Below are 17952 nucleotides of genomic sequence, written 5' to 3' on the forward strand. Positions count from 1 at the left end.
TGGGGATAATGACAGCATTTGTACACAATAGCATGTCTGGATTACGAGAGATGGTGACGGAGGGTTGCCGTTGGACATACATGTGTGACTAAAGAGCTGAAAGTCAGTTATGGAAAAACACTGAAGCTAAGTCTACACGGAGAGGTTTCTACCTTCAAGGTTACAGATATCACATGATCATAATCTTTCAGAATTCATAGAATCAATCATCTCAACAGTACAGAACAGAACAAAACACAATTTTACCACTAGGCTGCTGTCAAATTCAATAGATGTGTGACATGTTAGAAGGGATAAGAGTTGCTTTCCATTTCTGTTTTTGACTGAAAAACATTTCTGTTACATATGCATATGTATATTAGCATTAGGGATCAGCCTCTCTTACTCAAAAACAAATACAGGGTCTGACACTAAGGTGCTGTTATCCTTCTAATTGTTGCATACTTTATAACTGATGACTATAATATAGACTAAGGCTAAAAACATACTGTTTGAGTACTACAGAGCAGACCCCTATGATCTTCTGATTTCAAAGACATTGATTTTATAGCTATAACCTGGTTTATATGGGTTACTGCTTGACACTCCAGACATCTACTGGTCTCGTTTCGACAGACAAGCGAGTCTCTTTCTTTCTCTACCGATAACTTTGGTCACAACTAAATGTAATAGCTGTAATAGCTGCTAAAACTGTGTGGAAACAATTTGGAGATTTGAAAACAAATACTACATTGCAGAAACAATTCAAAGTCTTCAGAGTCATCCTTCATATTGAGGTACAGCAGTGACAGGATTGGTTTCCAAACCAGTGGGCGTAGATTTGTCAGCAGTTATTGCAATCATCTGGCAACGCGAGACTAGGCATCTCCTGGCATCTAACTGTAATAATCTCTTAACGGTATGCATTAAACAATAATAATAAAAAATACTTTTCTGGTACAAAAGCACTACTTTCAAGAGCCTGTGTCATTTTAGCACAAGTGTCGGGGCCAGTGTAACGCCCAGGATTCGAACTCGGGTCTCCCGTGTGGAAAGACAACATCTAACCGCTAAGCCAAAGGCATATCCCTATCGCTCAGGGGAGATATTAGACTTTCAGGCCATCAGGCTGAGGTAGTGAACCACTGTGTTATACTCACCCCCCTTTTGACCTCCTCCCACGGGGAAACCCGATCCGGGTCACGGCACCATTGTAACGCCCAGGATTCGAACCCGGGTCTCCCGCGTGGAAAGCCAACATCTTAATATCCCTATCGCTCGGGGGAGATACTAGACTTTCAGGCCATCAGGCTGAGGTAGTGAACCACTCTGTTACACCAGTCAGACACCCCCGACTAAAAATACAAGTTCATACAAGTTGTCAAAAACACAAAAATTCACAAGTTCAAGGTTATATAAAAAATAACTTGTCTAATTGAGAAAGTTACACAGCATGACTTTAAGCTTTGCATGGCAAGGTAATGATTACACGACACCAGCCCAATTAATCCTCTCCGTTTATGTAAATTGCTTAAACAAAAAAAGAACACGTCCAATTCTGTCATATTTCAATCATTCAAGACACTCTCTCACGCACACCAGAGATCAGCTCTTAGTTGTCATTTACATAGTTCAGCATTAATAAAATTGCACATTTCAAACCACAGGTTTCTTTTTTTCATACTATGTAAATAGACAGAGTGGTGCATTTTATGGAATAGTGCCGCTGCCATAGCTCAAATAACACAAATTCCAAAGATATGACAAAAAATACTGCAAGGAACATATTACATCATGTTGGGAAGGAATATTGAATGAAATTCCTCACACATTGTACACGCATTCATACAACCCTGTATAACAGATCAAATTAAAAATTCTCAAACAACTGTTTTTCAATAATTTACAAATTTGAAAAAAAAAATTGAAAAAAAAACCTGGACACTTCCTCATTTACACATAAATCTTATAAATGCGTCATCAAAAGAACTTCTTTGCTGCTGCTTCTTGTTGACTTCTAAAAAACAAAATAGTCATAATTAGAAAGAGGCATTAAAAACCTGAAAAAATAAACAGTTCTAATCTATCATTACTGGTCAGTTACATTACCTAGTTACCTCATTCACAGTCATTATCAAAACAAATCTTCATAATCTTATTTTATTGTACCCATTTCAACAATAAATAGCTCGGCTAGGGTGTTAGTAAATTAAAATATTTTGATTTCAGATGGTCAAAGAAGATGCATACAAGTATACCAAAATAGTAATTTGAAATTTAAGTGTCATGTCACATACTACGTATGTGATGGCTAAACGCTAAGAGAGTCGATTGATAGATGTAAACAAAAGGGAGCCGTGAAAGTGTTCAAATTGATGACATATATCCTGCCTTGGAAGCCTGTCTCAATGGGGGAGGTAAAGCAGAAGTGTGGCTAAAAGCCACCTCCAATTTGTGTCCCCATAACCAGGGACACAAAACAGTGAAAGACCTGGACTTGAAGCTTTAAATTGATTCAACACTTGGTAAGTGGGATCATAGTGATATCCTGTGATATACAGTAGGGTTTTCCATGCAAAGGACCCCAAACAGCCATAGCCTCTGGCTGCTACTGCGAAATGGCTTAAAAAACAACAACAAAAACAACACCAATCTACAAGTTGGCAACGCGCTGTGAGCTTGTTGATGGGCTATTTTCACTATTTTCAACTTGTTTGAATTTTTTTTTACAATTTTGAACATTAAAAACATTTGAAAACATTTCTAACAATAATAGCATGATGACTAAAATAGGGACGCCATGTTGGCACAATAATCTTATGAGCTGAATTTGAACCAATTGGCTTCCCTGGTGTCCCCTGGTGGCCCACCTGGGCACCCCGGCCCCCACTTTGAAAACTACTGATATAAAAAAAAGCACATTACATCAGGAAGGTGAATTGCATTGATTACATTGAGTAATTTATGCTTTATTTAATGGGGAGGTTGTGACACTGACTGTACCACCTGATCAGATACATTTTCAGGTACAATACATACAGTTACCTTTGAAGGACAGTGACTTATCAGGCAGCTGCCTTCCATGTGAGACAGAGCAAATACTGTATCTCCTCCCTAACCTTTAACATGGATTCCATATCAATGACAACGTTTGTCTGCTGTTGAAGAACTTGTCAAACTCGTATACAACCACATACTGTAAGACACAGGTTTTCAAAGTGGGGACTGACAGGGGGGCCAACTGGAAAGGAGGGGGACATTATTAGAAAACGAAAAATATAAAAATAAATACATATATATATTAAATAATTTAATTCAAATTAAATTTGTTGTATTTTTGTGCCAGTTTAACCACTTTAAACCTAGAGCCCCTATTTAAGGCATGTCATAATTGTCAGAATCTTTCATGATTTTTTTTACATTTTAGTAAATCTACAAGTTTGATCTGCTATTTTCGTTTTTTTACAAAGCCATTTCGCAATATGGGGCTGCAGGCAGAGGCTATGGCTACTTGAGCTAGTTTGGGAACCCCCTGATCTTAGACAGTTTCTGCCAGCTTAACGCCCCTCACTTGAAAGTTTCAGATCTCGATTTATCACAAAAAAATACTTCCAAGAAAGGCGCTTCAGTAACATGCGACTCAGAATGGTAGAATACGTCACAAAGAAGCATGCCTTACTTGTACATGACGTAGCAGAAGAACAGGACAGACTGGATGACCACGAAGACTACGAAGTGGACCGTGGACAAGCAGGACGGCATCGGAGGAAACTCAGGACACTTCTGAACTTTCTCACTGGGGTTCTACATGTTAAACATATAGAATTTAAACTTTAGTAAATAGGCCTATTACTATGATGGAATTACAAACTTTAGATGACAGAAAACATCTTTTGTGTATAGGTTGTGTGTTCTACTGCATTTCTTTCTTCTTTTTTTTTTATCTCCGCCAGGCCGGATGGCCGAGGTTAAGTTTTTGCCCCTCTGAGTGTTTGAATGAATGAGTGAGTGTGTGACTCTGCTCGCGATAATCTCACAAACCACTGGACCAATTGGCGTCAAACCTGTCGTGCACGCAGGCAGTAGGCAAAGGAACAAATTCCATCCAAAATTGAGCAATTCGCCCTCATGATGGCACGATACCAACCCACTTCACTATTTGGCCATAGGTAATATAAAATCTCATTTTATTCCCATGGATTTGACGCAAGCCGATTTCCGCGTAACTAGATTTTGCACCATTTGCATTTTCAACGTTTTTGTACTACTCCTATAGATTTTGTCCAAAATTCAAACAAACTGCTACACGTTGTCATTGTTCATGTGATAAACATTCATATTCCATTCAGATTGGCTATAACTGACTTCCAAATTTTGCAGGAGGGGTCATTGCAGGGGTATGTTGCAGAAACATGATTTATTTTTCTTTCCACCAAATTACGTACAACTATATATTTTCAACTGCCTAAATCCCAGGCCATTGTAAACTGAAGTTTCTTGGATGGAGGCATGTATGCTGCTGGGAGCTTTATTAAAACTCTTACCGGATTGCTACGTATGACCAGGTGCTCCACATCCTTTTTGACCAGATGAAGATGCTCCTTAATGTCATTGAAGTGCTGCATGGTCTCATATGTTCCCAATCCCCCAGCAGTACCTTGTTGTTGAACCGAACCGATCTGCTTCAATGAATCATGGAAGGAGCTTCTGTGGACATAAACACAGTGACATGGCTGTCAGTCCCAATTTTTTACCTTCTTTAATTTTTCAAAAATAGCCAATCTACAAGCTCACAACGCATCACGCCTGTAAGCCTGTAGATCTTTTTGAAAAGGTTTGAATAAGTGAATAAAATAAAGTTCATGTAATGTGTATTTTATATTCACTTTTTTGCTTGTTCATTGTATAATTACAGCTAAATTATCTTTCCTTATATTGAAGTTTCATTTGTTTACTTAATAAATAAATAAATCTATCATAAAGTTATTTGTCCATCCATCCATCCATCTTCAACCGCTTATTCGGAGTCGGTCACGGGAGTAACAGTTTCAGCAGAGAGCTCTAGACTTCCATTTCCAGAGCAACATTAGCCACTTCCTCCTCGGAAATCCCGAGGCATTCCAAGGACAGTGTGGAGATATAATCCCCCCCATCTGGTCCTTGGTCTGCCAGGGGCTCTCCTCCCAGTGGGATGTGCACCAAGGACCTCCCTTGGGAGACACTCACGAGGCATCCGTACTAGATGCCCGAACCACCTTAGTTGGCTCCTTTCCAAGTGAAGGAGCGCCAGTTCTACTCCGTTCTACTCGCAGATGACTGAACTTCTCACCCTATCTCTAACGGAGAGGATTTATATTCGTTTGCCTTTAAGTCAAACTATAAGCAACAGTGCTCAAATAGAAACTTTAATCAAATCAAAGTTTTTCATCAAGTCAAATAATGGCTGACATAATATCGGTCAAACCGATAATATCGGTTATATCGGGGACAAGGACTAACAGAAACAGATATCTTCATATATGGGCATAAAAGGAACACAGGTAGACAGTAGGGCATTCACAACTAATGATTTTTACTAGTCGACTCATTTGACCAAGTAGTAGTCGACTAGTTGAAATGTACATATAAAAAAATAAAAAAATAAAAATTAGGGGCGGGGGGCGTTGTTTTAATGCCATCCTACTACTATATTACTATTATTATTATCCTCCTGTCCTTATTTTTATGGCGTTTTAAGGGAAGCGCTTCTGGCACAGCAGCGTCTCCAAGGATCCCCATTGCCCAATAATAGGCTTTTATTGGGCATACTTTTGACCCCCTTTTGATAAAAAATAAAGTCAGGAGGATAATAATAATAATAGTAAGATGGGCCATTTTTTTTTTTTCAACTATTCGACTAGTACCAACAGAGTCGACTAGTGGTTATACTAGTCGGTGAAAGCCCTAGTAGACAGACAGAAACAGACATCTCCATATATGGGCACAAAAGAGAGGTTATAGCACAAGTTGTATAGGCTTTAGTACTCTGACAAATCCCCGACACTATGACTGTGCGGCGGGTCTGAATTTCTAGTTACCAAAAATAGCCATTCTACAAGCTCACAATACATTGTCAGTTTGTAGATCAGCTATTTTTTAAAGGTGTAGAATGTTTTAAAGGTTTCCGCCTATAATAACATCCCCAAAATAGGGACGCCAGGTTGAAAGTGGTTTTAAACGAAGACAAATGTAAGTATTGTAAGAACTTGCAGGGGATTGTGACAAAAATAAATCAGAAGAGAATGTTTTGCCTGCCTATGACAGATGTATTTAAAGACTAGTAATCTGAAAAGGTGCTTCTTTACTTGTCACATGGTTAGGGGACAGACACAGCATATAAACACAATCTAATGTGTCCTTTGGGAGGAAAGAAATCTACCCTGAAAAAAATAAGTGGGCATTTACAAAACCCTGGATATAATCTTAACGTAGTACCCAGTGACCCATGTGTGGGTCAAATTAGAAATGCTAGGAAGAAACCCAATCATTGCTATTTGGAATAGGCTAAAATGGAGATTATTCCCTTTGATGAAATGTGGGGTATATAGGCATAATGAAAACACGTGTGTGTGTGTGTGTGTGTGTGTGTGTGTGTGTGTGTGTGTGTGTGTGTGTGTGTGTGTGTGTGTGTGTGTGTGTGTGTGTGTGTGTGTGTGTGTGTGTCATGACTATGAAAACACCTGTATGGTATTGTGAGATTAAATTATGATTTGAGGTATTAAACTTGTTTTTCTAGAATAGTGTTGATCTGCACTACTGTGGCAAAAACGGCTAGCTTGTGTGTGTGTGTGTGTGTGTGTGTGGGGGGGGGGGGGGTAGACCTGCATGGTATTGTGAGATAAAATATGATTTCAGGGATTTAACAGCAATTAGTTTTTCTGGAATATCATTGATCCGTTTTCATTCTTGTGGCAAAAACACAGAATAACAAAACGGCAACAATAACAATTATGTTTGTTACTTACCTTAGCTCATTCAGGTTTTTAAGAACCTCGTGCTGGGTGGCAATGACTGAGGTTAACTGTTGACTTCCAGCCTCCGGCTAAAATGATATGAACAACAAAGGGGCTGAATAGGAATAATGTTTGTGTTTAGGCATTTAAGTTACAGATGGAAAAGTTCATGTACATCGTTAATAATGGTTGTGTTTACACATTAGGTTAGATATGGTTATATTTAAGTATGGGTTTGTGGTGGCTAAGGTCACGGTCAACCTCTGGTTGGACGATTAGCAACTGATATTGTGTGACCTCAAATTCACGGATCTGGACCTTGTAAAAATGTAATAACCGTTGCCATTTCAGAAGCCACAACCAATTTTACATTATGGAAGACTACACTTGGTTGTAGTATAACGTTACGTATATAGTCATTTTGTTTGCCCTACCTGTCCTGACTCAGTCTGTGAACCCTTCTTGCCAATCTCATCTGTGATCACTGAGACGTATCGGCGCTGTTCGTCCAAGATCATAGCGAGCTGACGGTGGAGCTGTTTGATCTCCATGTGGATCCGATTCTGGCCCTCAAACACCTGGCGAATCTCCCGGTCATTCACGGTCTCGTACAGGTCCTCAACTGAAGTAGTAGATATAACCATTAGCAAGAAACAACTTGCATGTCTGAAACCAGTGTGACAGTTATCATCGTTACATACGGTAAGGTCTGGACATGGTTCAAGGCAGGTATTGAATATTTTAAGTATTAGTTCCGCAAATTTGCTTTTACTGTAGGAAAAACAAACCTGGTTCTCCTTGAACGTCTGGGTGCTCTTTCTGGAACTCCTCCTTCTTTTTGTCAAGCTCTTGCTGGAAATTCTCAAATTCCTCCTGGTACTTATCCTTCTCCTCTTTGGGCATCTCTGATTCAGGTGGGGGCTTCAATAGAAGACAAAACAACCACTCTGAACTCACTAGAGGCCCTCGGGTTAGGCTATATTGTGCACATGCTCATAAAGACAGACATACAGAAAGACAGACAGACACACTAGAGAAAATTGTATATCTCACAAAATTCCAATCACATTTTCATAATAGTAAAAGGATTAGAGAGTGGTAGTAAAAACATAGTTACCAGTTCCTGGCCTGGCTCCGTTAGTCTGAATAATAAGAATGACAGGACATCATGGTCATCTGATGGAAGAAGTAATGCTTATATTACATTTACAACAAAAACAATGAATGCATTCCATACAATGCATTTATATTGGAAATTCAATGTCTGCAAGCAAATGTTTACATAATACAGTTTTGTGTTTAAATTCTTGTGACATATGTCATGTTATGGAATAAGTCATATATTATTATACATCTAGTACAGCCGTGGTTAAACCATCTATACAGTAGATGGTTTAACCACTTGAACCCTAGCATCCCTATAATGGGGGTGAACATGCAATGCAAATAGCAGAGCTACAAGCTTGTTATGATATTGTAGATTGGTTATTTTCAGCAAAGATATTACATTTAGAGCGAAAACAGGAGGGGCACTAGTATAGAGCTCTGGGGGAAGTATAGAGTTTTAGAGGTTAAAAAGTCATTGGACACAAACATTTTCAAAAGTATATATATATATATATATATATATATGTATATATAAGTATTAAATATGGAAGATTTTAAAGATAAATACCTGCTAAACCACCCGTGGCTGCTGAAATGCCAAAGAAGCCCTCAGCGGGAATGATCATGTTGTCTACCTTTGTGCAGAACTCATAGTCATCTTTGTCTGGGGTAAAGCCATTGTTGATCATCACCTGAATGGCCAGAGTGGATCATACAGCAGTTCAAAGCTAGGCTGATCACTATTGTTTATGTAAAGGATAATACACGACGAGCTGTGCAGTTATTAAAAAAATGCACTGCAGTGGGTTTGCCTTAAGAGTTCTCAAATTCTGCCCGAAGTCCCGAACCCTACCCTACCCGATGTTTTCGGGCCAGGCTGGGCAGAAAATGTACGCTTACTAGCCGTGAATAAATAATAATTGCAACTGCCCCTAACGGCCGAATGGTAAGGCAGAGGGAAATGGCAGGGGAATGCGTTGGATGCAGCTCAAAGTTAACTTTGCTCAGGTATCTAGGTATTTTCGGGCCTAAAATTATGGTGATTGTTCGGGCCGGCTCAGTTAGGGCCAGGCCTTAATTTTCAGGCCCGTTGAGAACTCCAGTTTGCCTCCGCAGAGATTATCTTTTCATATCAGCACAGCTCGGAGTTGATCACTTCTACCATGGCCACTAACCAACTAATAATAATATAATCATAAGCAGTGTTTAATCATATTTTGGGGCAATACGCTCTGTGGATAGAAACTTTGCATTGGCACGATATTTGTAAACCTTTGGATAAACGTTATTTATTGCAGGGACCTTCAGATATGATACTATCACAATACTTGGGTGCTAAATCATACCTCCAAATGCATATCATAAATCGATTGAACAAATCTAATTCAAGTTCCACTTGTGGGGCATGAAGGAGCATAGCAAATTCCATGGCAAACCAGTCATTAGTTTTCGAGATATGTTGTTTTTGAGGGACCCCCCGCCCCTTCTAGTGGAAACTGAGTATTGTCCATGGCCATGGTATAATGCTTAATTTATACTTAATTGTATGACAGTGTCATATGTCAAAAATAGCAGATCTACTTGTAGATCTGCTATTTTACTGTAGGTGCACGACACTGTTGCACAATGATCAAAGCTCTACGATCAAAATAGAGCTTAAATGTAAAACAATAACGAAATCTAATGCTCAGATTCTCCTACCGTCAATGTCTTTCTGTAGTATGTGATTTTGGCTCTGACAGGGTACGGTTTGTTTCTGAAGTCTCTTAGGCATGTTCCCAGAGCTTGTGTTGTGCCATCACTGGCATTTTCAGAAAAACAACAACAACAACAACAGGACAATCAGCATTTGCAAATATACTATACTATATACACATACTAAATATCCACTAAAAACAGCTACGATCTTCAGGTGGGCTTATGAAATGAATGAATAACATGTAATATAATTTTTCTGCAGTGACATACACAACACTGAAAACAGTGTGAACTGTAAGGCACACTGGAATGACAGCGAAAGGTGATTTAATGCTTCACTGGCTCAAGGGAGATTAGTAGAGACAGAGGATTATTTACCCTTCAGCCAAATATAATAATATCTGTTGGCTACGATGTCAAGGGTCAAACAAATAAATGTTTACTTACTTTTGGTGGTCATAAAGAAGTTGGCCATTGTTTCCAACAACAATTATAGCTGGGTTATTTTTCTGAAAAGAAGTGGCGAAAACAACAAATGTTAATTTGAATTCATCTCATTTGAAGGCATCCATACGTCATATGAGATATTCCACACATTGAAGCAGAGTACATCCTACAACCTAAAAAATGAAATAGTATGTCATGAAATAGTCTTAGTAGATTTTTTGTTTTTTCCACTGACATAATTAAGTAATGTGAACAGTTTTTGCCATAATTGGATGTATAATTTCACATTTAATTATTCTTCAACATAAATGGAAAAGGATACTTCAATTTAATGTATCCTACAAGCAATTTAACTGTGTATTATTCAGCCCATCGGCAAATTATCTGGCATTGGAATTATAAAAAGTTGTATTAAGTTTCTGGTTGGTTAACATGCGTTCATATTTGTTTCTCTTCTTATTCTAAATTAAATGACCACTTTGTAAAATAACAGCTATTCTTACACGCATAAATCTTCTAATGTATTGGTCTATTGTACAGCCTCTATAACTAAATATCTATCTTGTAACGGTAACTTTTTGTTAACACAGGCATTCTTAGCCCTAGGCGTAGGGGGTTTACAAAGACAGGGCTGTGCCTTAAAGGACAACTTTGTTTTTTTACAACCAAGGTTTATGTTTTAGCTTGTAATTAAAGTAAATTAAAGATGAGTGTTAAAATCTTTTCATTTACTGCTTTCTATAGTTTTAGCAATTTTCGCTATCTTTTTTACAGTGGGTGGGGCATTCAGGCAGGTGGCTAAATATGTCTTTTTTTAACACAATAACCCGGCGATTTCTTTATTATTATTTACAGTAGCTCTTCTAGCCCCCAATAACTCACATCTGGCCATCAAAGACCACGGGACCTTTTTTATTGTGTAAAAAAGGCATATTTAGCCACTGGACAGAATGCCCCCGCCCACTGTAAAAAAGATCGCGAAAATTGCTAAAACTATAGAAAGCAGTAAATGATTTTTTTTTAACACTCATCTTTTATTTACTTTAATTACAAGCTAAAACATAAACCTTGGTTGTAAAAAAACAAAGTTGTCCTTTAACTGGACAGTGACAAACAGACACGAGGAGCAGCGATAGTTTACCGTTTCCATAGCACTTCAACCTTTTAGATATATATTTTTTTTAAAGATATTATTTTGGGCTTTTTCTGCCTTTATTGATAGGATAGTGGGCCGACAGGAAATGGGGAGAGAGAGAGATGGGGGGTGACACACAGCAAAGGTCCTCAGGATCGGGAGTCGAACCGGCTCCACGCTGTCAAGCTGGATTACCAGCATATGTGGCATGCGCCTGGACCGCTAAGCCAGCGGGCGCCCCAAACTTTTAGATTTATTGCATACACTCATCTTGTATAAAAATATTAAAGATTTTTCTCCCTTTCGTCAGGTAGGCCACATGTGGTAAAATTAAATAAGACTTGCGCTGTGTGTGTCACTCACAGTGCCAGTGTGTGTGTGAGTGAGTGAGAGAGAGAACATACCGCAAGTTCCTCAGTGATATGACGTTTGGCATTATTTAAATTTTTTGTTGGAGAGTAGCTCGTTAAACCTGTGTTATATAAATATGGTAATTGTTCCAAAAGGTTGATAAGCAGGCCTACTTTCTCCTTCGTCCAAATCTCTGCCATTGTTAGCTAGCTGTACACGCTGGAATTAGTTAAATGTTTGATAGCTTCGGCCCGGCGGCTGGCGTAGCGGTCCGGGCACCTAGGCTGCTAATGCTACGTGTCACTCTCCATCTCTCTCTCCCCATTTCCTGTCAGTGTACTGTATATATACTATCAAATAAAAAGGAAGAAAAAAGCCCAAAGAATATCTAAAATAAATAAATAAAAAGGTTTGATAGCTTCTGTAACGTTTTGGTTGCGATCGAACATGTAGAATCACTTGATACTCAATGACACGACATGCGCAGACCTGCATGGGGTAATTCAGACCGCTGCGGCGGTCTCTGCAACTATTTTGTTGAGTTGCATTCAGGACTTTATATTAATCCAAATGAATCTGCCTGTATCATTACTAGTAATACTCCAAAATACCTAGAGTTTATTTTCTTAAATAGAAAATCTTTTAATTACATTTTTAATTCAACTTAAAACATCGCAAAATCTTGATAAGTGGAGTACACAAACCTTCCCATCATTGTCAAAGGAGTCAAAGAAGATGCCCACTCCATTCCAACTGTCAGCAGCTCCGTAGACTGGACCATCAAGGCCTTGTGCAGTTGTGAACCAAACAGCCTGTTAGATAAGAGTACAAATGAGTGGTAACTGCTAGATAGTTTTTATGGGTGTTGTTGCATGTGCTTAATCACCAAGGGAATCAATTTGACTTTTGACCATTATATCAAGAGGCATTGCTTTATTCCTGCCAATACATCAGTAATAGTTGTATCAACAAGATGTCTGTGTACAGACAGAGATTGATCCAGTACCATATCTTCCTATTATTGTGTCTACAGCTTTGTAAGGATCCACAAAATTTGTTCCATCATGCTGTTATAGATTTTCTCATTTTCACATTTGTTGAGTATATTACCACCGCCAATGGCATTCAATGGCCGTTATGTTTTATAGAATGTTTTTGCTACACAACTCATAGCAAAATAATAATAAATGTATCAAAGATTAAAGTCACGAACAATGTCAAGGACAACAGGCTATTTATGAAACTTGGTGGTGGAGATGATCAGTACGCTGTCCTGAAACGATGACTAACTTGGGTCAAAAAGTTTAAAGATCAAGTTCACAATCAAGGGTACGGTTAAAATACATAATCAGTCATAAAATAAGGAAATTGCATATCTTGATAACTGCATACTGTTGATGGAGGCATGTACTCTACTGAGTGAAATCCTTCTACTTAATTTTTACATCCAAAAATCCCTGTCAGAGTGTCAGTTCATTAACATAGTCTTGCGTAGCCAGACTGCTTACTGATACACATGGGGAAATCTAAATTCAATGAATGGGCTAAAAGTGGGTGAAAACTATTCAGAGATTTAAAAAATAACTGCATCGCAGAACCAATGCAAAGACTTTAAGGTGGTCCTTCAAATTGGGACAGTGATATGATTTGTTTTCAAATCATTAGGCGTAGGTTTGTCAGTGGCTGTTTTCACAGCTGTTCTGGCCCCTGCATTGAATTTAGATGTCATCAGGCATATCGGTAGGCGGAAATCTCTATGCAACTCTTGCCTCTCAGCATATATTATTTTAAGTAGTACCTTTGTGGATTGATTCATTAATTGATTATTATTTGTCTATGTGCATGCAAACTACATACAACTACATACATACTGTTCATCTTTTACTAATAAATAAATAAATACTGTTATATAACTTTCCCATAACCTGGCCATTCTTCCATTTCCTATTTTAATGGCTTTTGGTTTTGTTTCTGAACATACAACAGTCTTATCCAAACCCATTTCTATGACTACATGTCTACAATACGCACAGGAATGCTACGCACACCAACGTCTTTGTAGTGGTGCCGGCCTACTGCAGAAGAATCCAAATGATTAGTCTTCAAGAGACATACGGTGGCCGCACACACTAGTAGCCCAAGAGCCAATATTGTATTATGGACGCAGAGAAATAGAAACCAGCGTTTCGGCAGACAACTGCCGAAACGTTACCCTGAAGAAGAAAGTTGTCTGCCGAAAAGGTTGGTTTCTATTTCTACAAACATTTGAGCATGGGAACAAAGTTACTGTCCAACCACCTTTGCAGTCATTCTAAACAAAAGATTGAGAACAGAATAGAACCTATGGGTATTTAAGATGTCACATGATCTAATTACACAGTAAAATCCTCAGTGTAAAGGTCCTTACACACCGGGGCGATTTTTTTCATGCGAATAATACGCTTTTTTGAAAAACCTTATAAAGTCAATGCAAGCTTCCACATCAGTTTCGCGGAGCGAAAAAGCGTCTTTTAATTATTCGGAACAAGTCCGAATTTTGGGTATATTCGCCGGTGTGTAACCGCCTTTAAGGTTTATCCATTTATAACTCTGAGAGCATACAGTAACCGAATGGATTTGGTTACATCTGTATCATCATCATGTTTTCACGTACGGAGACCCCTGTCCAGGACAGGCTTCAGACGGGCCTCCTCAGGAGACTTGGCTCAGATCTGAACCCATTTGATTTGGCGTTAGGAACCCGTTGCGACCGCATGCCCTTGCTGACTTCAACCCCAACAAAGGATTTAATTTTACTCCATAGTATCGTTAAATTGGATTCTCTGCACTTACCAGTCCATCCGCTCCCATTCTGCCTCTGCCAGACACACGGAAGGTCACCTCAGCCTCCCAGTGTTGAAAGTTGACAGGGCTTTTTGTCCACACAGAGCCCTTCTGACTCCTGAGGGACGGTGTGATTCGCACCTGGTCTGCACTGGGAATGGCATCTGGGAGGAACAGGAGCATAGAAGAGAGGTTATTGTTAGTAGGGTTTCACAGAGGAATGTTTAAACCGTCTCCATGAAATGTCAGTGGTTCATTTAAAATCTGAATTCTAAGTTACATTTGCTATTAAGTAGCCCACCAGAATTCTGGTCAATGGCTTACACTGTAGTACCATTCTTCATAAAGCTAGTCTGTTGAGCATGCAATGTGACTGTGAGACAGAAAACAGGAAATCAATATAATGACAATCTTGGAATTTTCTAACCTATGTCCAGTGAACAGCAATTCAGCTTAGCTCTGCATGAGGCTGACCAAACCATCTGATGACATTTAACACAGAATCAGGGTACACCGCATTTGCAGTCTTATTACTTGCCAGTGATACTGATTTATTAATTTCTGAAGCACAGCTATTTTCCACAGCAAACAATGGCCTACTGCCAAAACACAATGCGCATGTTATAGCATGTTTTAAGTGTGCCAGATAGATCAGATTTCAAGATTTCATTCAGATTATGGGGCAAAGAGATACCTGCAGCCTCAGGTGTCATATTTCTTGAGAAAAAAGGTAACTTATCTAAATACAATCTATGGGGGAACCGACGTCTTACAGTATTTAATTCATTTGCCAGCAGTTCTCTGTAATACTGTTATCTGGGCACCATTCAGAGAGCAGCTGGCATCAACATCAACAAGGCAACTTCTGGAAAGCTCAAGGTTTCTCAAAGTGGGGTCATGCAGGGACTCTCAGGGTTCCTTGAGATGGTCCAAATTGACCCTTACATGTCTAACTCTGAGAGTATAACAAATGGAACCAAATGGACCCTTACGGGTCCATTTGGTTCCATTTGTTACACTCTCAGAGTTATGGGGGGCTCCTTCAAATTAAAAGGTTTTGAGCACCACTGGGCTACTACTTCTTTTAACGATACCCATGGTCTATCGGCTACGGCTTGAAATGACAGTAATGCCAGTCATAAATGAAGCTATTTCCTACCATATAGGCCTAATACGCTACGACAGCTGCTGTCAGTCCACTATGACAATATGAATGATGTCCACTTACTGCCAGTGTGTATCCAGAAGGGAACGCTGCCGTCAGGCTGGGTCAGGTGCGGTCCTTTGAAGCTGTATTTGTACTCGAACCGGCGGTGAGGCCCCTCTTCTCCTCCTCCACCCGTCGCCTCGACACCCGTGGTGACGACGTCTGCATGACAACGTTGACATATTAACGATAGAGTCAATAATATTGTCCACAAACACGGACTTGCAGCCTGGCGCTCTGCTGTGGACACCGCCATGTTTCGGTATCACTGCTGACGTAGCGCTGGATAATAGTCGAGCATCGGTGTTGCCATGTTTTGAGAGAGAAACAAGCAACAAGGTCTAGGAATGCAAGCCCAAAAGAAGCCACATGAGCACTTACTTTAAATTGAGCTTGTTGTAGATCTGATATTTCAAAAACTCTTGCAATAAAATGTGGAATATTTGAAACGTTTGAAACGTTCTAACAACACAAATGCTCCCCTGTGGCACAAAACACTTTCATGAAAATATTTGAGAACCACTGGTTTAAATAATAATAAAAAACATTTGGAAGCTAACCTAAATAAGCAAGTACACTTTAGAAACAAGCCCCGCAACTAACCAATATTTAGCACAAGCAACTTTACAGAAAAAGAAGCCCCAAGTAGCTTATAATAAGCCAACATGGCAACACTATCGAGCATGACGGGATGCCTGTAGGGCCAACAGGGCGCTTTCTCATTGGACGACAGTTTTTTTTACTCTATATGGCTGACAGTGGACTTGGATCAATTCACTTATTTCATTTGCATATGGTCTAGTACGGAAACGGAAATGGTATGTGCGTGGAAGTATTTGGGTGCGCACATTACCGGATACAGTAGGCGGGTCTTTAAACTGGATGTGAGCACCGAGCAGTAGATAGAAACCAGGCTTTCCACAGGTACTGCGGAAAGCCTGGGTGATGCAAGGTTAGGTTGTAGTTTGCCTGAAGATGTGTGACTGTGCAGTGTGCACAGTAGAGCTGCCTCAGCCAGACAGAGCCAGCCAGGCAGCCAACATGACATTTTGGTCCTGTATTCACTGTGCAATATGCAAATATGTCAAGTCAGGTCAAGTTAAATGAAAGTATAATAAGCACATTTAAAAACAACTCTCATTGACCAAATGTAAGTGCTCTACAGACCAGGAGATAGCTCAAATTACATACAGTTTGTCATGTTTTTTTTTGTTTTGTTATCAATTGTTTTTATTATCATATCAGCGATACAATTATGTTTGAATGGATTATACATTTTCAACAAAAACAAGATACAAACACATACACAACTTAAAAACAACACAGAAGGTTAATTAAAAATAATAATAAAGATAATAATAATAATAATAAACCCACCCACCCCTCCCCCAGTTTGTCATGGTTGAACTATGAAAATTAATTACTTCTTGACCATAGACATAAACAATAGAAAGAGTGCAGCTCAAAGGCACAAATAAACAATCAGCAATTAAAAAAACAATAGAAAAAATAACAATAAAACAGCAATAGAAAATGAGGTAGGCCTATGTAGCAGGATGGGCGTTGGTTCCCACTCTACCGGCCCATCCTCCGCCCACTCATCAGTGGGCTGATTGGCAACAGTATTAAAGCAACGCACCTCCAAACACAGTTAGCTGTCTGTCCCCACACTGGTCGTACCATTCATTCCAGGCTGGCCTGTTGGGCTCGCCTGTGTGTCCTTTGTAGCCCCCTTGTGTCTACTCATCTTGTTGGCGTTTTGCGCCGGGCGTGCGGTGTTGCTTCAAGCTGCACAACGGGTACGTTGGTGGTCCTCCTTCTCCGCAGTATAGCAAGTTAATTTGATGTCAGGCAGGCACTATAATAACCATGGCCCTTTATTATTACTACAGTTTATCTCCTACCGGTGTTCGCCACTGCAGGCAGGCCATTGTGGCTTCCGCCTTTGCTGCACCGCGGTACGTGACTGTTTGTCTCTCTCTGCTCCTGTCTTAATGAATATTAGTATTATAATGGTAGAATGACACGGCCGTTTGTCATTTCAGGCACTGTGATACCAAACTGCTGCTTTGCGGGTTTTGAATTACCCACGCATACCCTCTCACACTGACGCTCCACTCTGAGGTTCCCCTCCAGCTGAGCTTATGCCCTTATATGGGTTGACGTACTCTTTTCGGAAGCATCGGTCCACATTCTCAGGCTCACAGTCAGCC

General features: G+C 39.6%; 1 protein-coding gene across 1 annotated transcript; it reads right to left on the minus strand.

Annotated features, from left to right (window-relative positions):
- Positions 1 to 1479: 1479 nt before the first annotated feature.
- On the minus strand, positions 1480 to 16025 carry lman1 (lectin, mannose-binding, 1). Its single transcript, XM_080419153.1, has 13 exons — positions 15761 to 16025; positions 14542 to 14696; positions 12414 to 12521; positions 10224 to 10285; positions 9780 to 9879; positions 8647 to 8770; positions 8089 to 8147; positions 7760 to 7892; positions 7406 to 7593; positions 6984 to 7060; positions 4524 to 4686; positions 3659 to 3783; positions 1480 to 1996 (listed from the first exon to the last, which is right to left on the minus strand). Exons 1-13 carry the CDS (start codon positions 15993 to 15995, stop codon positions 1960 to 1962), a joined length of 1566 nt encoding a protein of 521 aa, XP_080275279.1. The 5' UTR covers positions 15996 to 16025; the 3' UTR covers positions 1480 to 1959.
- Between the last annotated feature and the right edge of the window lie 1927 nt (positions 16026 to 17952).

This window comes from Gymnoscopelus braueri, assembly GCF_963280865.1.
Source record: "Gymnoscopelus braueri genome assembly, chromosome: 22".
In the NCBI taxonomy this organism is placed as follows: domain Eukaryota; kingdom Metazoa; phylum Chordata; class Actinopteri; order Myctophiformes; family Myctophidae; genus Gymnoscopelus; species Gymnoscopelus braueri.

What these genes read in the sequence shown, in the direction of transcription:
- lman1 (XM_080419153.1), bottom strand. Translation starts at nt 15,995, where the DNA reads ATGGCGGTGTCCACAGCAGAGCGCCAGGCTGCAAGTCCGTGTTTGTGG. An exon ending in CTTCTGGATACACACTGGCA is followed by an intron (nt 14,697 to 15,760) that starts GTAAGTGGACAT and finishes TGTTCCTCCCAG; the next exon opens with ATGCCATTCCCAGTGCAGAC. An exon ending in CGGAGCCAGGCCAGGAACTG is followed by an intron (nt 7,893 to 8,088) that starts GTAACTATGTTT and finishes CTTCTATTGAAG; the next exon opens with CCCCCACCTGAATCAGAGAT.